This window comes from Capronia coronata (genome assembly GCF_000585585.1).
Source record: "Capronia coronata CBS 617.96 chromosome Unknown acBCG-supercont1.2, whole genome shotgun sequence".
Taxonomy (NCBI): domain Eukaryota; kingdom Fungi; phylum Ascomycota; class Eurotiomycetes; order Chaetothyriales; family Herpotrichiellaceae; genus Capronia; species Capronia coronata.
In genome coordinates this window covers 1,377,589-1,401,481 of record NW_006912894.1, presented here as the reverse complement: position 1 = coordinate 1,401,481, position 23,893 = coordinate 1,377,589, and the positions used below count along the sequence as shown (strand labels likewise).

The window sequence follows — 23,893 nt, the reverse complement described above, 5'->3', positions numbered from 1 at the left end:
CGCGGTCGTTCGCGGCCTTCGCAGCAGAAACAATTTCCAGATCATGCCAAACAAACCACCATTCGCCGAATCTGAACTGAAAGCCACCTGCTTCGTGCATCTAGGTGCTCAAGATGGGTTGAGCAATCAACTAAAATAAACATGCTATGAACCAGGTACAAAGCTGAAACCCGTTGAATGTCAGCATCCTCTGCGATTCAGGAAGATCATTAGTTGGTGCTTCGCTTGTGTTGCTTCTAATGAACGAACAGCGTCCCTTCATCTCCCCTTGAGCAGAGAAAGAACCTCCGAGAGTGACCAAACAAGAGTCGCCGATACCGAGCAGGATTGCACATATTCCAAGGCTGTGGACCATCGTGAAATGCGACGAAATCAGAACCGACCAAAATTGCCCCCAACTTCATATCATGCGTATTGGCGAACAACAACACCCCCAAAATGGATCTTGCACAGTGTAAGTAAGGCGCACCGTCCAGATGACATTACCAACCGACCGAACCTTTCCAACCGAGACTTTTAGACCGTTCACCGCAACAAACGATTGTCCTGACCGAACCTTCAGAGCCTTGCCCTTTCGATCGTGCCCCCAGCGATTCGCACGCCGACAGTCCCTGAATTTTTCAACGCCTCGCTAATCCGACTTGCCACCAGCATCATGATATTTTGCCCGTCATAACATGCGTCATGCCATCACCGTGTCATTATCCTAGCCTCTCTTTTCCCTTGTCCAATTCCCTAGGGAAATGAGCGAATGCTGGGGGAGTCCTGTCCACAAATACTCAGTCGCGAGGTCCGTCAAGTCGAGAGTTGTGAAGGAATGACGAACCGAGCATTGATGTCTGTGCTGCCGTATGGGTTGTACGGTGCTTGGACCTGTCCAAAATAGTCCATTTTCGACCCGGCCACTGACATCTCGTGGCTGCTCCGCGGCTGTTGCACTGATGCTGAAGAGCTATACATCATCCCCATAGCCTGCGGACTACCGGAGCCCATTCGACGCCGTTCACTCCACGAATTTGCGCGTGCGATGGAAGGGAAAGAAGGTTCCCGTCGTAGCTCGCTGCTAGGCCCCAGCGCGGCCTGGAAATATGCCGAGTTCGGGATCGATAGCCCGCCTTGGTGGCTGGGAGCATGGAGAGGCGAATTAGTGTAAACTGGCGGCGTGGAAGTGTCGCTTGTGGAAGAAGACAGCGGCATGTGCGATGTCATGAAAGGACTGCCTTGCGGCGAGTATCGATACAGCCCGACCTCTTGACTGGTGGTATGGCTGTTGTGCCGTTGTCGTAACCGGTACGATGTCAAGATCTGGACGGGGATCTCAATCAGCGACAGCGCCACTTGCACGCCTGTATCGTGAGGCTGCGTGGCCCTTCTGGCCCGGAGAACCTCGTGGACGTTCTCCAACGAAGCTACCGACATACTACCCAGATATGCGCCACCAATTTCAGGAAATAGAGGCTCAGTTGCGAGAGCGGTTGCATAGAGATGCGAGAGCAGAGCCAGAGGAGCCAGGTCAGATTCGGATGATCGGAGGATTTGGGCGGGCAGCCAAAAGATAAGATCTCTCAGCGGTTGCAATCGTGCGAACGCTTGATCGGGTGCTTGAAGGTGTAAGTCTCGTTGCAGGTCCTGCAAGTACTCGACAAGCTGTCCGGCGTGCTCCACCAACTCTCCACTCGCAGGAAGTCGGAGGCGTAAGTTGTGGATGGCCGTTGTGATCTGCTCAAGTCGTCGCATATCTTCATGTGGTATGGCAAGTTGGGAATGCGACAGAGCCGGGGGGGCTGCAATCCTCGCTCGTGCCATTGCCCGCTGAGATTCAAGGTATTTGGCTAAATCAGACTCGTGCAACCATTGTCTCATGGCGCTCAGCACCTACTGGTCGTAAGCACTGTTTTGGGGCACCAGAATCGGAATCGTCAAACATACCGTCGAGATGCCTTGCTGCAACGACGCCCAGCCTCGCCTGTTCGCTGTTAGAGAAGAGAACGGCCAGGGTGTCAAGACTTGTGATAGTACCAGTCTGTCGATTGCCATGACAGCATGATAGAAGTTGCAAGAATCGCCTCAGAGTTCTCTCTGGAAAACATTCCAATGGCTTCATGGAGACCCTTGAGAGCCACTCCTCGATGGTGATACGCCAGGTTGTCTGTATCCGCATTTTTCGTCTGCCATGCAAGATGAGACGCCGACAAAGCAAGCAGAGCGCTCATGGTGAAGTCGTGAGACAGAGCCACAGAAATGAGCCTGCATCCCACATCACCATCAGTCACCTTTTCAAAGCTGGAATAGTTCTTACGAGTCCATTTTCAGTCCCCAAACGGTACAAGTGCTATATCCCCTGCGATACATGTCGGTCGACAATGTCACAATGTGGTGAATAAGGCGCAAGTCAATCGTGGAAAATCGTGTCCAGTATATTGTGTCTCCAACCTGTAGTTCGGCCAGAGGAGACTCCCCAGTGATACGCCACTTGTCGAGTCGATGTTGTAGGTCTGGGGACATGAGAAGGTCTGGAGGTTGGGATCCCATCAGGCGATCTTCTCCCGCAGCTGGCATGTCCATATAGTCACATCGGCAGTTATGTTTGGTGCAGTTTCGGCATTGGGGAAACTGCTCGTCGCAGCGGATGTGACGTTTCTTGCAAGTCTTGCACCCTTTGCGCGACTTGGTATGGCTCTTACGTGGCGGGCCCCCTCCCGGTCCAGCCATCTTCCTTGCAAAATTCGAGTACCTAGGTGGTGTGCAATCGTTGAGACACGAGGCCGGCGGCACCGAGCACCTACTGTGCGACTCCTGAGGTAAGAAGCACCTCACTAGAAGTCGCGCAGTGGGAGTGCCGAGCAGCTCACATCGACTGGAGAAAACTCTTCAAATCAGCTGCTTGCTTTCTTTGGCTTGAGCAACGTTTTCCCTCCGAGAACCGGCAGAGGAACAGGTGTCAGAGACAGGGAGGAGGCAGAATGAATAGAGAGGATGTTTGTATAAATGGTAAGGCTGAATGTGAGAATGATGCTCCCCACAAAAGATCCGCAGGGTGACGGTAAGCTGGCGGAGCAATAACTTGCAGAAGTCGACCCAGATTGAAGGAGAGATGGCCAGGTGGATCAAAGGATAGCAATCATCAACCGTCATCCACCAAGCTATGGTCAGCAGAAGCAAGCGGAGAGAGTGCGAAACATAGGTATGTCATCATACCCGGGGGATCGGCTTGGTTGTCAGTGGAAGGTGTTCTGGGCGGCCAGAAGGGAAAGCATGGCCAGAAGGACGAGTACTAGAGCTCGAATGAGCTGGACTCATGATCACAAGATTCGTGCGGCTGGAAACAAGCGGTCGCGAAGCTACTGCCGCCACGCAGAGCCTAAGGGGCATTCACACAACAATGATCGTGCAATGGGATGAAGAGAACTCAGCCTGGATTTCTTCGGGCAGCGTGCCCCAGCGGGGTTTACCTTTTCAATCTCTGGACATGGGCTTCTGCCATGCTGTCGCATAGAGAATCCACAGTTGAATATGTGAAGCAAGAGACCAGTCAACGGTGATAGGTCTACTGGACTCGGGCGGCCAGGATGACACAGCCTGGCAGCCGACAATGGGGATTTGGTGGCAGGTTGTGTTTGGCCGCAGTTGAGGGCTGTCAAAGAAATCCCGCCGCTGGTCGTGCAGCTGCCATTTCCCTGGCCTTGGCTCGATGTGGTCCAGGATGAGCCTTGGGAAAGGCTTTCAACTACCCTACGCAGCCCTAACCTGCCTGGGGGATGTCTCTTTGGGGCCTAGGAGCAAACAAGTGGGCGATATCGAATGGCTTTCAGGTCGGGCGAGACCTATGTCGCGAATCGCCCACTTGCTGCCGAGATTTAGCTCAAGATAGTGAAGCCAGGCATGAGATGCATTTGGCCTCTCAGAGCCAGTGCACATGACAGTGACAATAGAGACAAAACTTGTGGCAGGCGATGATTCAGAGCTGATGGACGCGCCAACTTGGGAGCCTGGCAGGAGGACATTTTGGTGTTTGGCAACCAGGCTGGTGGATCGCCTAATCGGACCACCGTGTACCCCAGGCTCGGATCAAGTGAGGAGACCCAGCACTGCATCAGCCTGACGGGGGAGCGAGATGACGGACCATACAGCATCAATGCCACGCCCTGGGTAGGTGGAATGATGCCTTTCAACGTAAGATTTCGGGACTGCATGGACCAATTGCAGCCCTGTAGAACGTGGCGAGACTGTGATCGAATATAAGAATCTGCGCAAGATGGTGCTTGCTGCCGGCGTTACGGTCAGAACCATAAAAGCAAGGACAATATGGCGTCCTGCTGCCAAGACGAGCTGAAAGAGTGGTGCCGGGCTGCACGAAGCTACAGACCGAAGAGGCAGCTGTTGAGGAGTGTATCCGTCGCGGTATGAAGTGTGTCCGATTGGGTCTGGGCAGAACGCCTGACTTCGGACTGTCCTCGATCGCTGACTAGCTGTGCCTGCAGCAGCCGCATGAGCACTTGGCCCGCGTAACGCCAAATCCGTCCGTCTGGATGAGTCTCGCGAGCTGTAAGCGCAAGTTTGATCGCCTTTGACGCAACCCTCTGTGACTCTTGATCGCTTTGACCAACACGGAAGATCTGGGAACCAGCCACGGCGTCCAATTTGCCATGATTAGGCGAGAAGGACGAGATCAGTACGAATGTTACAAGGGTCTTCAGGCTGCAACCCGGGAATGCGTTGTTCCAGTAGTCCACAACAGGGCAGCCTGATGATGGAGTTGAGAAGGCTTCAGTTGCTCCCAGACACCAGAAGGCAGGGCCACCGAGGAGCCAGCACAGTGTTCGGTCTCTGTTGTGGATTACCATTTGCTCGAAGGGCTTCAAGGAGTTGCCAGCGCATCGTTACAAGTTGTCCTATCAATGAAGGAGCTTTTGGGCCATGAGCGTTGAACAACTTCAAAGCTGTAGTTGACCCGTGAAAGTCAATTTCCAAAACTTGAGGTTGAAATGGTGGAGCCTATCGCGAGGCGCACCGAAGCATCAAACCGACATCCGTCAACTCTCCAGCTGTCACAAGGGAATGGACTTGATCTGTGGTTGGAAATAAAGCGAGCCCATTGCTGCGCGAGCGGGACGTAGAGGACCCAGCAGAACAACGTCCATTCGTAGCATTCCTCGCTCGTCCAGAACCCCTAGCTGGATTCGGAGCAAGCGCCCTTGAAGCTCGCTTACCAGAAGTCTGGACAAATCCGTTGGGTTGGAGCCACTTGAGCCAGTTGACATATGGCAGGTTTGGAGCTTTGATTGATGTCCTCTCTTTCCCCTCGCTTAGCCTTCAAGATCGCTGCCGATCGCCAGCTCCAAATCGCATCAAGCTCTGACAGACCATCGACAAATGGCCGTCCATGATACGTACGGAGATGGCGCACTATGCTGGCTGCTTCGGCGAGATATCAACCTCTGGATTCAAGGTCACGTGGGGCTTTTCAAAGGCAACGATCGGTGGGAGGTTCAAGCAGAGGATTGCAAGAGCATGTCTGACGACTGGGGTATGCTCTCAAACCTAGCGTTCAGGGTGATGTTGGCCAGGCATCATCATTCGCTTTGACTTGATGTACCAGTCCCGTTGGCGATGGCGAAGCCCTCAGTTATGGGGTCTGAAGCGCGACGAAAGATTTCTTTTGCGATCTTCATCCGGAGAAGGCTGGCTGTTGCCGGACCTGCCGAGTGAGATGTCCAGCCTGAAAGTTCCAGAGTCAAGATTGATCTGGTTCAGGCTGCATGGTGCTTGCAATAGACGGTTTCCTGCCCTTGATTGAATAGGCATGTTGTCCTGAGGCACGCGTTGTTGCATATCCTGGCCTCAACTTCAGGCTGCGGCACGGGCATCCCAGCATAACAATGTTACAAGATTTGATGGCTTGTCAGGACCTGGGCCTGAGAGTTACCTGTCACGTAACACGAGCCGGGAAGTTCCAGAGATCCAGTATGTTAGCTATGACTTCCTTGAAGGGTAGCAAAATGCATCTTTGCGTTTGCAACGTTTCTTTCGGAGTTCAGGCCACAGGATTCGGCGTCAGCTTCTTGCAGGTATACCGCGAGGCCTGCTCTTTCCGACCAGGCACAGGAAATAAGGCTCGATGGGTTGGAATGATAAGCATCCCTGGCAGGTGCATTCTCCACTAGTAACCAAATGCAGAGGTCAAGGAAATAGAGGACGGAAGACAGCCTTCTGGTGAGATGAAGAACTGTCCTACTACTGGGCGTCGACATGATTCAGCGATATCAGGGTTCATATAAACGATGCGATGACCAGATATCGGTTTCTACGTGTCACTATTACGGTCCGTCCAATTCATGAACTGGGCGGGTTGGGCAGTCGGCCAGGTCATAGAAGGGCTCTTGCATGCATGCAATTCAGACAGCATCAGCCATATTTGTGCCATATTCGTCTCAACCAAAGGCGGCATCATGTATACGCAGAGCATGCTGGGAGTCTCATGGAGGCCGCCATGTCCCCATTTCTGTGAAAGCCTGAGCTGCAGGGAAAGATTATCTGTCCCGTTCAAGAAATATCCCGACCCGAATGGGCCTGTACCATGAAGTTGAGCCAAGCCATAGTGGGAAAATGTTTCGAACGATAAAGACACGGATGCGGTTTCGGGCGCGAAGATGGGTCGTTCATGGTATCATTGGAACTTGAGCGGCCTGTGACAGCTTCTTTGCTCTCAACTTTGCCGCAGAAATGCGTCCCGAGTCCTTTCATGGACACAAGGCTTTGCTCTCTCGAAATAACTCCACATCTTTTTGCCCAATTTACATCACCACACCGCTGTTGCTGGCGATTCTGGGCCACAGCTCAGCTGCCTCCTTGCCCACCGGCCCTGTGATAGCACTGCCCTTCATTTCGCCCTTGGGGTTCACGATGACACCGGCGTTGTCTTCGAAGTAGAGGTAGATACCGTCTGGCCGTCTCCAGGGCTTCGATTGTCGGACAACGACAGCTGGCATAACTGGACAGAAATGTCAGCCTTCCTCCAAACTTCGCTTTTCAATCTCGCATTCTCGTACCTTTCTTTCTCAACTCTGGCTTTCCTTTCTTCACAGTCGCCATGACCATGTCACCCACACCCGCAGCAGGAAGTCTGTTCAAACGCGCACCGATGCCCTTAACGGAGATGATGTAGAGGTTTCGGGCGCCTGAGTTGTCGGCGCATGACATGACGGCTCCCCTGTTGTCACCTATTAGCCTCCCACTGCGACCTGATATGTGTCCACATCGCCCTATTGCCCTAAACCTTCCCGTCCCAACTCCAAAGGAAACAGGCGTTTGCCTCTAGCCGGGAATCGGAAATTCGAACTACGACGGTAGGAGAGAATGGATGGGCAACGCGACTTCGGGTGAGACGTACACTGGAAGACCGAGAGTCATCTTGAGCTTGTTGCCAGAGGCACCACCGCGACTGTAGGCGATAAATGTCAGCCATCATGTTTCTTCACAAAATCAAACCTGCCGGTCCAGAAACTGAGGCCAGAGGACAAATGCAACAGGGACTTGATGACATACCCTCGTTTCGACATGTTGACGGTAGCGAGATTGAATGGATGGGTGTCTAGGACTTTCGGGAAAAGTGAGGTGCAGTCAACCTAGAAGCCGCGAACAATCCCAAAAGCGCAAAATCGTGGGTGTGAATGCCAAGGCTACAAAATCTTGGCCATTTTAAGTCACGTGAATGAGTTGGCGGCTTGGCGGGGCTGATCTAAGTCTCAGGGCCCGGTGTCAGGCTCCCTTCAAACCTCTTCAACCTCTTCAACTTTAGAACTTTTCCCATAACGAACTTCAAGGGTGTTCCATTGGTAAGCCCTACTATACTGTGATATTATACTGTGATACTTGCATCTTTTGAAAGTCTTCAAATGAACGTCGGAAATAAGGCAACGACCTTTTACTACAAGTGGTGGTAGAGCCATCGGCGATGCCTGAGATAATCTGTGGGGGTTCGAAGGGCTCTGGAGGACGCAGGTGCCTTGGAGGCCTTGCGCCTGTTCGTCAGCTTCTGTTCCCTGACCAAATGTGTTCAGTTACTATCTCACGCTCAAATCTCCCGCCTCAGGTAGGAATGCACGAACTGGTTGAGAGACTGATGACTCTTCCTAGCCTCCATAAAGTATCTCAGAAAGGCTACGAAGGTTGCCTTGGAGTCGTCATCAAGCTAGGGAGCTTTTCGCAAAGAAGAAGACCCTGTGGATTGTGAAGCAGTGCTCCAGAAGGGAAATTGTTTCCGACTTGACCTATCAGACCTTGCCATCAGTGAGGCTGAAAGAAGTCCGCGCTCTGCAAGTCGGCCGATATGGACATACAATATTTCGTAGCCAGCCTCACGCAGAGATCCTCTTCACACCACAGCCATGGAGATGCTTTACCCCCACCAAAACAGTCAACAGAATTCCTCTCGTCGCACCTGATTGAGACCTGTGCGGTAGCTGCTGGCGGAGGCTGAGATTTTAAAACCTACAGTATGGCCGCCTAAGACCCGTGTCGAATGCTCCTAAGCGCCAGTCTGATCAGGCCTTCAGCAGAAAGCCACCACTGATGCCTCGATCGGTTGCACAAGCAAGGCAGGTTTCTCTAATGCACGGTTGGTGACATGATGCAGGCAAACTCGACTGCGGCAACAACAATAGTCGAGCCAACAGTCGCTCATTCAACTAGCTCGACAGTGGGATAGTCGATCACGCAAAAGAACCATCTCTCAGTTTCGATGGTCAGCGGCAGCATCCTGTAAGGCCAGCCTCTCGCGGTATTACGTATATTACCTATAATGCTAGACTCGGACGCCTGGCGCATCCCCTGGTCCAAAAGGCGTTCTTTGGCCTCGATGGACCCCGAGGGTCTCGCGTTGACATGTGCACCACCAATGCAGTTGGTACTTCTCGCAACGCCAGTAAGAAGAGCAAATGCGCAAAAAGGGGCCTGATGAAGCAGCCTTTGCACACGACCACCATCCAAGCAAGACCTTAGACCGCCAACTAGAAATGACGTTGACACCAAATTAATATGTCTCCCAACATCGTTATCACGGCACAGATACACACATGCTACACAGGCTTCATGCTCGCTCTCCGTTCTTTGCCGGCTTACTGACATATAAACCTCGCTGCTGACTGCCCCTCAGTGGCAACCGTCTTACAACACCGTTGTCAGGTTCCACTCCCACGAGCTCTGCACATTTCAATAAGCCACCCAGTGTGCCCCCTGCTTCGCCTAGTGGTGGAACAATGTTGATCAGGCTGCTGAAGACTCCAGGACGGCGAGCTGAAAGGCAACAGCCCACGCATCAAGGCGACCATTACCAATCACGATGCGGCTATTGAAAACTGCCATCTCGCGGCCCCCCAATGGTCAGTCATCCCTGGTCGTGATGCATTGGCCGGTGAGCTTCAGCGCAGGACTCAGCCGCGAGCTATAACGCCAGGGCCTTGCGATACGTCTGTTTACTCCTTTTCTGCTTGATGCCTGTGCTCTGGCCTGTACCTATCCTTGAAGCAGTGTATGCGTGATCACCATGTCGTCTTACTCCGCCGCCTCTGTAGCACCGCTTCTGCAGACTGCCCAGTGTTGTTGGCGTACTCAGGCCCAGCCTATATAGCCTTGGGCCAACACGAAGATGATGGCGAAGGAAAAAATTCTCAGTCACATCCATCGCAGCTATGGACGGACCTCGCGACCTACTCTTGGACTCTGACGAGGGCGTTGCTGGCTCCAGGATCACTGGTGCCATCAGGGGCTTCTTTGAAAGCATTGCTGGCTCTGGCACGGATCCCTCCAATCCAGTTATCAATGGAGCTTCAGTCCAGGCAAGGCCTTTCCTGGCCAGACTGCTCGCCGATGTTGCGTCTCAAGCACCTCGCCTAGGTGAGAATATTGGCCTCATTCATTCTCTGGTCGATACCACTCTTTTTGACGGCGGCCTCGTGGATGATCGTCAATATCAGGTATGCAACCATGTTGAAAGCCCTTTCGAACTAGATATGAGCTGTGGCTGACATCTTGGTGTCACAGATGGAGAAGGTCCTGAAGCTGGCAGCCTCATTGCCCGCAGGGTCGCAAGCACTCGATACCTTAACCGCCCAGTTCATCAAATTGCTTTGGGAGACTCTTGAGCATCCACCACTGTCGTATCAGGGCGATGAGTTCAAGTATCGCACTGCGGATGGCTCCAACAACAACATAATGTATCCGCACCTCGGTAAAGCTGGCTCCTCTTATGCTAGGACTGTTACACCACAGACCTTGAAGCCAGGAGTCCTTCCTGATCCTGGGGTCATCTTTGATGCTGTCTTTGCCAGAGGCGAGAAAGCCAGGGAGCACCCAAACAAGCTTTCGAGTATGCTGTTCTATCTCGCTAGCATCATCATCCATGACTGTTTCCATACCAACGAGCGCGACTATTCGACTGTCAAAACATCCTCCTATCTGGACCTGGCACCCCTCTACGGCAGCAGCGAAGAAGCCCAGAGCAAGATTCGAACGTTCAAAGATGGTCTGCTGAAGCCAGACACGTTTTCCGAGAACCGTATCCTGGGATTTCCGCCAGGTGTCTGTGCCATCGTGATCTGCTTCAACCGGTTCCACAACTACGTTGCAATGCAGTTGAAGGAAATCAACGAAGGGGGCCGCTTCAAGATACCTAGGGATGAGAACGACAGCAAAGGCATTGCTAAGCTGGACAACGATCTCTTTCAGACAGCTCGCCTGATCACGTGCGGCTTGTACGTCAACATCATCCTAAACGACTATGTGAGGACGATCCTCAATCTCAACCGGGCTGATACCGCGTGGACCCTTGATCCTCGCAAGAACTTTGGTGACGTCTTCGATCAGGCTGGGGTGCCCAGCGGTGTTGGGAACCAAGTCAGCGTGGAATTCAATCTCGTGTACAGATGGCACTCGGCTATCAGTGTCAAGGACGAGAAATGGACCAATGAGCTCTACCAATCTCTGTTCCCAGACAAAGACATTTCCACTGTGACGGAGGCCGAACTATTCAAAGCGCTGGCCCAATGGCTGGGTAAGCTGGATGCCGACCCGTCCAAATGGGAACTCGACTCTGGCAAATACAAGCGGACTGAACGAGGCACTTTCCGAGATGAAGACCTGATCAACATCCTCAGCGACGCAACCGAAGATGTAGCCTGTGCCTTTGGCCCACGCAACGTGCCTGTCGTGATGAGGCTGATCGAGACTTTGGGCATGAAGCAAGCTCGAGCATGGAATGTAGCGACACTGAACGAATTCCGCAAGTTCTTCAAACTCCAGCCCCACAAAAGCTTCTCGGATATCAGCAAGGACGAAGACGTGGCTCGTTCGTTGCAGGCACTCTATCATCATCCGGACTACGTCGAGCTGTATCCCGGCTTGGTGGCAGAAGATGCAAAGGACCCCTTGGACCCAGGCTCTGGCTTGTGTCCCGGATACTCCGTCTCACGGACGATTCTTGCTGATGCGGTTGCCTTGACTCGAGGTGACAGGTTCTATACAGTCGATTATACGCCGGCCAACCTGACCAACTGGGGCTGGTCGGCGGTCAAGTCGGATCCCGACGTCGCCCAGGGTGGATGCTTCTACATCCTGCTCATGCGAGCCCTTCCGTTGTACTATCGCGGGAACTCCGTCTATGCCATGTTCCCGTTCACAGTCCCCGAAGAGAACCGAAAGATCATGAAGAAGCTCGGCAAGGAGCAGGACTATAACTTCGAGCGGCCGTCATACGCTGGCGTGCCAACCTCGGTCAGGTCATGGAAAGCTGTGACTAAGGTATTGAACGACAAAAAGTCCTTCAATGTCCCCTGGGGCCAGCATACCTATTATCTCACCGGCCATGACTACATGTTGAGCGGTGACAGCGAAGCCAACGCCGCTCAACGCAAAGAGGTTCAGCACGCCATGTACTGCCCGGTCAATGGCCTGGAACAGGTGCAGAAGTTTTACGAGGACCTGACTACGCAGCTCGTTGTAGCACGTTCCGAACGGCTCCGCGGTGAATGGTATCAGCTCGATGCCTGCCGCGACGTGGCCAACCCGTCGCATGCGATCTTCGTTGCCCGCATGTTCCACCTCCCACTCAAGAAGCATGGCGATCTGAATCCGGTCGCGATTGAAGTCGACCAACTATACCTTGGCCTGGCCATACTGTTTGCTTATGTCTTCCTGGACGGCGACGCGGCGAGCTCCTTCAAGCTGCGCTCGTCCGCGAAAACAGCCACGGACGGACTGGCCAAGCTGATCGGGATCGTCTGTAAGGCCGTCAAGGCCGGCAGCATGCTCCACCTCGGCGAGCTGTTCCCGACGGGCAAGGCGGGCCAACTCCTCGAAGACTACGGCGTGAATTTCCTCAAACGGCTATTCGAAGGCGGCAAGAAGGTCGACGAGGTCGTCTGGGCCATCATCCCCACCGCAGCCGCTGCCGTAGCGACCCAAGCACAACACTTCACGCAGATGCTGGACATCTATCTGTCCGACGAGTACTACAATGCTCATTGGGCCGAGATCCAGAGGTGTGCATGGTCCGACGACCCAGCAGACTTTGACAAGCTGAAAGGCTACGCTCTCGAAGCCAATCGTCTGGCCCCTGCGGCGTTCGGTCTGCTTCGCAAGTCCAACATCGACACCGTCATTGACGACAACGGCACCAAGGTGGACATCAAAACCGGCGACCAGATCTACACGGACTTCATCAGCGCCGGCTTGGACGAGACTGTATTCCCAGATCCCAAGAAGATCGACCCAACCCGTGATCGGTCCTTGTATATACACCACGGATACGGCCCACATTCTTGTCTCGGCCGACCGATCGTGGAGATCGCCATGGCAGCGCAGCTGAAGGTGTTTGCCAGATTGAAGAACTTGCGCCGTGCACCGGGTCTCCAAGGCGAGTTGAAGAAGACCGTCCCTTCGCCGAATCCTACCAGCAGTGATCCGAAGCCCAGCCCGGGCAGTATCTCGGTGTATATGCTTGAAGACTGGAGTTCATGGTTCCCCTTCCCGACCAGTAAGTTGCCAAAAGAAAATCCAAAGTCCTCCAGTACCATCCCGTGTGCCAGTCCTTGGTGTTCAGCATCATTCTCTGGTATACTTTTGCAGATACCATTGCTCATACCCTTGTTTTCTATGCTTGATTGATCTACCTGGCTTAGTTCAATGGCTCTAACAACGGTTGTGATATATAGGTCTCAAAGTCCATCATGAAGGTTTGGCCCGGGAACAACCCGAGCAACTCTCGGGTAAGACTGGCGTGCCTGGAATCCAGGAGGAGATCAAGGACAGTGACATGACAGAAGCCACGAACGGAGTGAATGGGCATCACTAGCACAAGGGCACGGCTTGCAGGTACATTCAGGACGGGACTTAAAAGGAGTTGTGCCCATCCCTGACAGTCTTTCCTGTGAACAGTGAACAGTGAACAGCAGCAAAGCTAGGAAACAGGTTGAAATGAAATCACGCCGTAGCAGGGGATTATCTGCTTGTTTGTTTTCAATTCTCTCGCTCTTTCTTATCATAATCAGGGCAAGGAAATTCAGTACGTACAGACGGGGTGGTGGAGAATCGACATCAATGCGACTGTAATCTATTCATGACTTGATGGACTACAACCCTTCACTATGTATGGGTACTTTCCATCAGTAGTTACAGTAAAGATATCGATTCCCTTCATCACTACAATAAGTCTCTTCCGGGAGATAAATAATGGGGAACACATAGTGCTCGTTGTAGTCATGAATCATGATATACGTGTTCCACAGGGCGTCCACCGACGCGACGTATGGAGTCTTCAATTCAAGAAATACCTGTAGGCTGTATACAGAATATACCATCGAGGGACGCCGTTTTCAACTCTAAACATGAGTAGGGCATCTTGTCGTTGCTCAACCCCGCTTCAACGTCGACTTGGAGCTGACAGGGAGCCGTGAGTCGTCCACATCGCCATGACAAAGGACAAATGGTGACTCAGCAGCATGCATACAGCTTTCCCTACATGAGACATGCGTATTCACCTGCATGAGCAGCTCAATGTCCTAGCGAGGTGGAGCCCGCATGGGTTCGGGGCGTTCTAAATACTGGTCAGAATCTGAATCTGATTCAGCAGTATCGTGCTTAGAACTGGTTCATTCTCCACGGGGAGATATCGAAATCTATTTGATCCCATGAGAGAACGGATCAGATAGTATCCCGTCTATACTCTCCGTACTAACAGGGAACAGGGTTGTCTCCTTTTTCTTCTCCTTCTTCCGCTCGTGAGCACCGGTTGTCTCCCTTTCTGTGCGTTCAACGGGATAACGATCATACTTCGAAATAGGGCCAGAAACAGCAGCAAAACAAAGATCTCGGCACACTGGCAAGGCCTTACTTTGAAGGTCGATTTTGTGGAGAGGTTGTCAGCATCGTTGTTCGATTGTGTCCGAATAAGAGGGAAATCCCCTCATCTTTCCGGTCCGAACAACATCTCCTTAAGACGACCACTTTCTGGCCAGTTGCGCTCGTCGAGGTCCATTTCGGCGGTGCCTAAGGAAGTCGGCCTTAGACAACGCTGCTGGTGGTCAAGTCAGTCGTGCTCGACAGGAATCACGACCAATCGATTTTTCGGAAGCGAGAGTGTCCGCAGTCGTTCTATCATTACCAACATGTCAGAACCCGACTCAAGCCATTACGAAGCCATCGTCATCGGCTCAGGCCAAGGCGGCGGCCCCCTTGCACAGGCCCTAGCCAAAGCCGGCCGACGGACTGCTCTGATCGAAGCCAAACATGTGGGAGGAACCTGCATAAATGAAGGCTGCACGCCGACCAAGACAATGGTGGCGAGCGCGCGGATCGCACATCTGGCGTGCCGCTCAGCCGACTACGGCGTGCAGATCAAGAAGAACAGTCTGGTCTTGAAGATGGAGAAGGTGAGACAGCGGAAGCGCGATATTGTGGAGAGTTTCCGGACAGGCAGCGAGAATCGGATCAAAGCTACCGACGGTCTGGATTTGATTATGGGGACGGCGCGCTTCACTGGACCCAAGACGGTCGAGGTGACGCGCACGACGCCGAAGAGGGAGGACAACGGCGGAACGACGACGGCGGATCAGGAAGAGACCCGTCCCGTCTCTTCAACTCTCACGCTTACCGGCGACCAAATCTTCATCAACGCCGGCTGTTCCCCTGCACCGCTGCAAGCGAGGGGCACGGACACTGTTCTGCAGAACGCAAATGGCAGAGTGCTCGACTCGACCAGCATCATGGAACTGGCTGAGGTGCCACGGCATCTGGTCGTGCTCGGCGGCGGCGCCGTCGGCTGCGAGTTCGCGCAGATGATGCGTCGATTTGGGGCTCGAGTCAGTCTGGTTCAGCACGGCGCGCAGCTGCTGCCGAATGAAGACGCCGACGTCGCGGCAGAGATGCTCAAGATCTTCGTCGATGCCGGCATTGATGTCTATCTGGGTGCGCGGGTCCGGGAGGTGTCCAACATCACGCTGGGCCAGATTGTGGTGCAGTTGGAGCTGGGACAGATTGAACATCATGGCAAGGGCAATGCCGACCAGGAGGACCATGAGGATGGTGGAGGGATCAAATCGCTGCTCGCCTCCCATCTGCTGGTCGCGACAGGCAGAAACCCCAACACCGAAGCACTCAACTTGGCTGCGGCGGGAATTGAGGTCGATGCACGCGGATATATCAAGGTCGATGACTATCTCGCCACCTCGGCACCAGACATATATGCCCTGGGAGACATCAAGGGCGGCCCGGCACAGACGCATGTTGCATACGACGACTTCCGCGTGCTGCGGGACAATCTGGTCACAGGCGGTGCTGGCGGTAGTAAGCCTCCTGCTGCGGGAGGTCATCAAGCATCCGTCGCTGACCGACTGATTCCATACACCATCTTCACAGATCCGCAGCTAGGCCGGGTCGGCTTGACCGAGAAGGCGGCCCGAACCCTGAGCCTCCAAATCAAAGTGGCCAAAATGCCCATGTCGTACGTCGCGCGCGCGTTGGAGATGGACGAAACCCTGGGCCTGATGAAGGCCGTGGTCGACGCCGAGTCCAGGCAGATACTGGGGTTCGCGTGCTTGGGCATCGAGGGCGGGGAGATCATGAGCATGGTCCAGCTGGCCATGCTGGGTGGCTTGGCCTACGACAAGCTGGAGAATGCCATGTTCGCTCATCCTTGTCTGTCTGAGAGCTTGAACAATCTGTGGGGGTTCCTCGAGTGAGGCGACTGACATGATTCGTATATTGAGTTGTTTGTTCTGGACTCACCACGGCTGCCGAAGAGTTCACAGGGATCTAGGGGTTGGAACGAGGCAAGCTTCAAGACTGCGACGAGAGTTTGTCTCGTCTTGATATCGCCATTGCCCCATGACAACTCCGGTTAAGGAGTTGACGCCCACTTGTTGGTGAATCCAATACCAATGGTCGGGCAAACAAGCATGTGGAGAACAAGCTTATTTTTAAGGTTGAAATTGATTGTGGCGGAACAAGGAGAGCAACAGATTAACCATAAATTTAGGCTTGTGTTTAGTGCTAACCTTCTGACTAGTATCTGGTGACCCCGTGACAGGGCAGCAGATGGTCGCAACAGAACGAAGGGTGAAAAGCCTAGGTCTTACCGATTTACCGAAAGAGACATCTTGATAAGTTTTCTCCAAAACCAGCAGCGTTCATCCTGGAAGGGTGGAGTAACCAGGGTGGGATAAGCACAGAACAAGAAATAGAATCAAGAGCAGTACGTAGGAGACTGGCACTACGTTGGATATATCGCGAAGTAAGTGAGAGGTATATATATATATCTACACTCCACTGGGTTCGCGGTTCATGAAATGTAGAAGATGGGCCATAGCCCCACCTGATATGCCCCTCGACGTGTCGACCATTTTATCGCCAAAGCAGCATGATCTTCATCCAAGCAACGCGCCATTTACCTCACGTTGTACCATGGTCGCCGTTCACCTTGGCTTGCCCATTCTCATTTGGTGGTGTGAGAGACTTCTGAGGCTTCATTCCCAAGAGACCAGTCGCGTCAACCAATCTGGCATTAGGATTCAGCTCCAGACCAAACCCGGGTTTGTCCAGCACGCTGACGTCGAGATAGCCATTGTGTGGAATAGGCTCATTCAAGAAAAGATCGCCAAACACAGGCTGCACACTCTTACCATCGGGGCTGTTGGCCAAGTACTCTTGGAAAGGCGAGTTGTGCTGGCTGACAACAAAGTGGTAGGAATAGGGGCCAGAGGCGTGGGGGACCACAGGGATGTCATATGCAGCGGCCATGGAGGAGACTTTGAGGAGCTCGGTCAGACCTCCAAGCCACATAACGTCGGGTTGGATGATGTCGACGTTCCGACCTTCGATTAGTTTCCGGAAACCATATCGAGAATACTCATGTTCCTGAGCTCGCCAGTCAGTAAATAGTGATCATTCAACTTCAACAGGTAACCAAGGCTTACTCCCGTGGTGAATTTGGTGTCCGGATGTGCCCTCTTCAGCAATTGGAAACCGTCAAAGTCATCCGGTGAGAGGACTTCTTCCCACCAGTCAATTCGGATATCTTGTCTCTTCGCCTCGCTCACGAGCTCAATGGTGTACTGCACATTTAGTGACATCCAGCAGTCCACTCGTAAGGGGAAGTCGGGGCCAACATCCTCCCGGTGTTTCTTGAGAAATGCAATATTCTTCCTCAGACTATCAGGCTCATCCGCGCTGTACGGCAAGGCCACCTTGGCGGCGATAAACCCCATCTTTTTCGCAGCGGCGGGTTCAGGTCCTGTGCAGTAAAAATCGAGTCTGTTTCTCGTAGCACCGCCAATCATCTTGTACACAGGCTCATTCCGGATCTTGCCCAGAAGATCCCACAGAGCAAGGTCAATGACCGAGATGACGGCGATCGGGAGACCTTTTCGTCCATAAAACATAGAGCCCTTGTACATGAGCTCGTACAGATCATTCACATCTCGAGGATCTCGGCCGAGGAGGAAGCGTTCAAAATGTTGCTGGACGAGCCAGCAGCCTGGAGGGCCCCCGAACCCCGTTGCGAAGCCTTTCGTGCCATCTGTGGCTTCGATCTCGACACAAAACGAGCCCAGGACATTGATGCCGAAGGACGTCCGAGACTTTCGGTATTGCTCCCATTTCGACATGGGTGTCGCAATTTTGTTGTCAATGAGCCAGTGGCCACCCTCGACATTGTGGTAATCCCCGCCAGAGCCGACACCTTCGATGACAAAGGTCCGGACTGTTTTGATCGTCGGAAAGGCCTTGACAGAGGCCATGCTTGCTGGTACTCAATCGACTCTCTTTGCTCTAATACGGGTTTGAATGCTACCGAACGGGCACGGCGAGGCGTCGAAGAAGTGCAGTTCAGTGAGGGCGGGCGAAATACGGAATCGAAACCTGATGTCACCGAGGAGAAGGAGGACACAGCGCTTGCAGAGGAGAAATGAGAGACACGATCCTTCTACGAGGGGTTCATACTCAAGAAAGTACCTTAATGAACAGAAAGGGTTCGCTGGTCGGTATAGTTGTGGCCGGCAGGCGGAGAATTGATCGGAGGGGCGCGGAGGGAAACTGGGTCCAGGGTCATTTTAGCCGTGGCAAAGAATGGAGGAAATGAAAGGTCGGCAATTGAAGGTCAGGCTTCTTGGTCAACTAGGACAGATACCGACAACAAGGTGAGTATTGTATACCTTCAGTACTACTGTGTCAGGATTGCCTGTGAAGAGATGGGAGCATGGACGAGGTGTGAGGCTCAGGCGGTCTTTGTCTATAAGTTGCCTGCGACAGGCAGCTCTGACCCCGCATCAAGGGTCAGGCGCAGGTGCAGGCGCAGGCAGAGACTGCGCAGAGCGGCATTGTACGGAGACCCAGACAGACTCAACCGCATCCAGTCCCCTGCAGTCCGCCATTCCTCTCTCTCAACGCCCTCATTTCTTCCCCAGCTTTTCTTCCTCGGCGCCTCTTTCAATCTCGGTCCGAGATCCAACTTCATCCTTCTCGGTGTAATGTTCGTGCTGCGTTCATCTGCCGCTCTCCTACCACAGACACTTGGAAGCGATAATGAACGCGACAAAGCTTGAACTATACGACAATAATCAGTATGCCAGCAATAGTCTGTCTGGGGTCACGTCCTCTCTCCCACGTGCCAGTTCCTTCACGTCGTCCGACTCTGACTCCGCCGGAGAAGACGACCGAGATGGCTCTAGGAAACGAAAAAGGCCTATGAATGTCACGTATGTGTCTTGCAGCCAGCATTACCTGCCTTGTCGACTCCATTTCCATCCATCGACTGGACTTCCTGAGGGCCATGCGCATGCCTACTAATGCCCCTGTCGGATAGTTGCGAAGCTTGCAAGCAGAGAAAAGTCAAGTGTGGTATGTCGCGTGTCCCTGTTCAATCCAAGGAGGGGTGAACTGAATAATCATCAGATCGTGCCCAGCCATCCTGTGGCTGGTGCTCTCGCAACGACCATCCATGTGAATACAAAGAGCGGAAGAAGCCCGGCCTTCGAGCTGGCTATGGCCGCGAGCTGGAAGGTCGGCTCGACCGGCTGGAGTCACTCCTCGAAGAACAGGGCCGTCAATTAGCAGCCCATCTGGCAGAGGCCTGTACAATCGCGCCTACAGGTGGCAGCAATGCCCATGTCCACAGGCCGAGTGCCCAAGGCCTCGCTCCAGAGGGTCCGACACGCGCTTCTTATGATGCACAAGCTGTGACTTTCGAAGAGGAGGCGCCGTTTCAGCAGCCGTCCATTGACCCGCACTTGCGGTCTTCTGCCTCTCGTCATGGCTCCTCGCATTATCCCTCAGGCCAGCAAGGTATCCAAGACCAGCAGATGGCTGCGCTCCAGAGTCACTATACGCCCTCCGCGCACTCACATGCCCTAACATCGCCTCATTCGACAACCGGGTACCAGGGGACACAGGTCTTCAACGAGCATTCGGCCATGCTGCCTCCATATGATCTGTTGTACTCGCTGGTTGATCTGTATTTCAAGCATGTCAACATCTGGCTGCCCTTGCTGGACAGGAAAACCACTCTCGACACCCTGTTTGGATCTTCTTCGCTCGACGAGGCCGACAGAGTGCTGTTACATGCCATCGTTGCCACGACTTTGCGCTACTCCCAAGACCCTCGACTGACACCCGAGAGTCGGCAACACTATCATGACACATCAAAACAGCGAGTCCAACTTTTCGGTCTGGAGAACTCCAATGTAAGAGCATTGCAGGCCTTGATTATACTGGGCTTGGACGTGACAGGAACGACAAACGGGCCGCCGGCCTGGAATTTGCTGGCCCTGATCAGCAGGAGCATGGTGCAGTTAGGGCTGGCAGTAGAATCATCGTCGACCCTAGCATCACCTATGTACCCGTCGATAGCCACTCTTAGAGCGTCCGTTCTACCAGAACCGAAGAGCTGGATTGAAGACGAAGAACGGCGCAGGCTGTTCTGGGCTGTATTTCTTCTCGACAGATATGCCACCATTGCCACCGCTTTTGAGTTCGCCCTGGACGAGAAGGAGGTCGACCGCCGCTTGCCTTGCCGAGATGATCTCTTTGCTGCCAACAAGACCGTGGAGACGAGATGGTTTCGCCCTCCCGAACGGCCCCGGTATACGACCGGCATGGCCGAAACTCATGGACACTTCTCCTATCACTGTGAATTGATGGCTATACTTGGGCACATCCATCAGTTCCTCAAGCGACCAATCGACATCGGCTCCTTGGCCGATGTCGAACAATGGCAAGGGTCATACCGTGCTCTTGATAGCGACCTCAACGCCTGGCACTTCAGTTTACCTGATGAGTTCGCAAACATTACACGCCTTCTCAAATCAAATGTGCCTGCTAAGAATACCAACTGTGGATGGGTCATGCTTCAGGCCGCCCACTGTTTGACCGTGATTCGCTTGAACTCATCTGCCGCCTATCCCAGTCAGAGTTCGCCCATTTTCTCGTCATCCTACAGCGCCATGCAGCGATGTCTATCCGCAGTCGAAAACCTCCGTCAGCTATGTCGGTTGGTCAAGCTCAATGGCTTGTTGGACCGGCTGGGGCCTCCTTTTGCTTTTGCCATATGGGTGGGTGCTCGGGTTATGCTGGTGCATGGATCGACGATGGATGACAAGGTAGACCCGGATATCGACTTCTTCGTGACCACATTGTCCGAGATGGGTGAGTACTGGCCCGTGGCCAAGCGGTACAGTGAGATCTTGCATCGAGTGCTGGGAGAATACCGGCAGTCTCAACGGGCCAGCGGCGTGACCGGGGAGATGGTGACGCCGTCTACGGTCAAGATACTTGCCGACATGCGCCGGTAAGGTCTCTTTTCCAGCTGATTGGCCATGTACTAAGTTGATGAAACAGATGTGCCTACGATTTGGACTTCTTGATATCTCGCCAGCCGTATGCGGCCGCAGTCAAGTCGTACCATCCTACTCGGGCGAATACACCGGCCCCCAATGAACTCGAATATCTGGATGTGTTTGATCTGTTCAACTTTCCTCGTTTACCGACGACACAGGAGGGAGTTGAACCAGGCAACTCTCAAGGGCTCGGCCCAGCCGCCCCTCCAGACCTTGCGGCTATGAATGCCGCCATGATTCCTAACTTCGCTGTTCCCAACCCGGAAGCTGACTGGCTTTTCCATACCAACTAGCTGTTATGTGAAGGATTCGAGGCCCTCCCCCGCATCTTGTCACGAAGGGATGCCTCCTACAGTGAAGGTGGCAAACATCATCTACATTTCACGACGGGCCACCCTATCCTCGGGACACGTGAGGATGAGGCCTGGCAGAAGTTGATGTCTCGTTGTACACGGGGCTTCAGTGAGGTTCGAAGCTGCTCAAGTGATGACCGTGACACGCGGCTTCAACCATTGGGGACACGTCGCTTCACGTTTTGATATGACATGGAAATGCAATGGTACTAAGACCCACGAGCTCGAGTCAGCCTTGCACGATACCCGAGTTGGCCACAATGATACCTTGGGATGCGCAAAGACAGCTTGGTGGGTTCTGGAGCCCAGGAAGATGACACCCGGGCATCAGTAAAACCCGCAATGTGGAATCTCGTTCTTGTTCTAAAAGTACTCGTCCGTTCCATTTGACTGTAAACTCCCCGGCGCCGTGCCGCTATGAATTACGAGCTGACCAATGGTTGGGGATAGCGGGGGGGCCTGGCGAGGAGAAAGTCGACCCTGACACCCGGGCTAGCATTCAGCCCGTCCCAAGGGGAGATCCGAAGATGCAGCCTCAAAGCTAGCGACCTTACCAGGTTGGTGACTGTAACAGTATGAGGTTGGTCCGTAAGTCCGTAAGGTAGGTCAGGAGGTAGGCAGTAGGGAGGTAGGCAGCCCGTAGGCTTTGGGCCTGCCGAAAGGAGTCCAACTTGAAGAGGGAGACAAAGGGGAAACACCAACTTCAAGTTGAAGGCGAGGACGCTTGCACTTGGCAGTCAGGTGACCGTAAAGCAGAGGGGACCTGGTCACGTGATCTACACAAATGGACTGGATTGGCGGGTGGGTGGTTTTGGTCGCTTCCTGTCTCCTTGTCTCTTCGATCTCTCCATCTCTCTTCGATCATTTCCTCTCTTACTCTTGCGAAGTTTCTCATCTGATCAATCTCTCCTCTACCGGCCATGACTAACCTTTGATATCTCCCATGTCATTGTCATCTCCAGCAGACATGCCGTTGCACCGACATGCTGACAAAACTCCCAATGTGGCAAATTCCCTTCTCGCTCCGATCGTCTTCAACCTCGGGTTGCATCTCCATCATTCGGCCCCCTACGATCGATTATGACTCTATTCCGGATGCACCGTTTGGTCTCCTTAGCCGTCAGATGCTTCATCGCGGGATGTGAGCCTTAGGGCTGATATGTTACGGGCTAGGGTCTATAGCACTGGATGCATTTTCCCTCAATCTCTCAGCACTGCCCGCCCCTACTCCCAAAAGGTTCAAGTGTTTTTCAGCCTCAAGACCCTCCCGTCTCCGTCTCCGTCTGGATCCCGCGGAATCCGCAGCTTGCACCAATGCGCTGCAAGCCAAAAATGACTAACATTAGGCTGCACTTCGCAACAGGGCCCCTGATGACGTTGGTCCCACTCGGCCGGGTGATACTCGACATGTTTCCGCTGCGACATCTATTCTCATGCACGATCACAATCCACGTTTTGGACCCAACTCTCAGGAACTACCAACCATATTTGTCGCGAGGCTACTCATCATACTTTGGGCTTCCGGATCTCTAGGCGTCGCCTTTTGCTGTCAGGCCGGGTCCCTAATCGGTCGTCGTTCCTATCCTGAACCCTCGATTGGTACGGGACCAAGTCACGAAACGTGGCCATCAAGGGCTGTGGATTCTCCGACAGCGTGCAACAGCACGTCTAGTCTTTCATTCCGATCATGCATACTACTTCTCATCGTGGATATTGCTCTACTTGGACCTTCTATTGGACACTCCAAGTCTGCAGTATATTACTCTTCGTGGGTCGCATCTTTCCCTGTCAACTGCCTGACCGGTAGGTCGACTGATTGGCTAGTTCCCAAGGTTACAATGACAACTGCTTCATGATATAAGGAACAATGACTCCAGTTGCCTAGCCCAACGCACTATTGTGTTTCCAATTGTTCTACCACAAGTCTGAATATTTGTTGCTCTGATTATTGATTTGTACGCGTCGCATCGTCTCTTCATTTTCGTCTATACCACCTACAACTACAAAGACAATCATAATCACAATCACAATCACAGACTACAACGAGCAGAAAGCATGTGCTACCAAATCGTTGAACGATATGCGGTATGCCGCTGCCTCTATCACAGGCATTCTGTCGACCCGTGCCAACGATATGGTCAACGTGATCATGCCACCACC

The 23,893-nt window shown here is 53.3% G+C and overlaps 6 protein-coding genes across 6 annotated transcripts; 3 read left to right on the top strand and 3 right to left on the bottom strand.

Moving 5' to 3' along the window:
* Window positions 1-795: 795 nt before the first annotated feature.
* Window positions 796-2,712, bottom strand: A1O1_02181 (uncharacterized protein; the record flags this gene model as incomplete). Its single annotated transcript, XM_007723092.1, has 4 exons — window positions 796-1,875; window positions 1,930-1,966; window positions 2,020-2,247; window positions 2,300-2,712. 4 exons carry the CDS (start codon window positions 2,710-2,712, stop codon window positions 796-798), a joined length of 1,758 nt encoding a protein of 585 aa, XP_007721282.1.
* Window positions 2,713-6,794: 4,082 nt separating this feature from the next.
* Window positions 6,795-7,200, bottom strand: A1O1_02180 (60S ribosomal protein L23; the record flags this gene model as incomplete). The annotated part of the gene is made up of 2 exons (XM_007723091.1): window positions 6,795-6,991; window positions 7,050-7,200. 2 exons carry the CDS (start codon window positions 7,198-7,200, stop codon window positions 6,795-6,797), a joined length of 348 nt encoding a protein of 115 aa, XP_007721281.1.
* Window positions 7,201-9,689: 2,489 nt separating this feature from the next.
* Window positions 9,690-13,348, top strand: A1O1_02179 (uncharacterized protein; the record flags this gene model as incomplete). Its single annotated transcript, XM_007723090.1, has 3 exons — window positions 9,690-9,974; window positions 10,042-13,030; window positions 13,209-13,348. The coding sequence occupies 3 exons, from the start codon at window positions 9,690-9,692 to the stop codon at window positions 13,346-13,348; spliced, it is 3,414 nt and encodes a 1,137-aa protein (XP_007721280.1).
* Window positions 13,349-14,660: 1,312 nt separating this feature from the next.
* Window positions 14,661-16,232, top strand: A1O1_02178 (uncharacterized protein; the record flags this gene model as incomplete). Its single annotated transcript, XM_007723089.1, has 1 exon — window positions 14,661-16,232. One exon carries the CDS (start codon window positions 14,661-14,663, stop codon window positions 16,230-16,232), a length of 1,572 nt encoding a protein of 523 aa, XP_007721279.1.
* A 709-nt stretch (window positions 16,233-16,941) lies between these two features.
* On the bottom strand, window positions 16,942-18,287 carry A1O1_02177 (uncharacterized protein; the record flags this gene model as incomplete). The annotated part of the gene is made up of 2 exons (XM_007723088.1): window positions 16,942-17,406; window positions 17,466-18,287. 2 exons carry the CDS (start codon window positions 18,285-18,287, stop codon window positions 16,942-16,944), a joined length of 1,287 nt encoding a protein of 428 aa, XP_007721278.1.
* A 784-nt stretch (window positions 18,288-19,071) lies between these two features.
* A1O1_02176 (uncharacterized protein) lies at window positions 19,072-21,673 on the top strand (the record flags this gene model as incomplete). The annotated part of the gene is made up of 4 exons (XM_007723087.1): window positions 19,072-19,244; window positions 19,352-19,386; window positions 19,441-21,331; window positions 21,382-21,673. 4 exons carry the CDS (start codon window positions 19,072-19,074, stop codon window positions 21,671-21,673), a joined length of 2,391 nt encoding a protein of 796 aa, XP_007721277.1.
* Window positions 21,674-23,893: the final 2,220 nt, after the last annotated feature.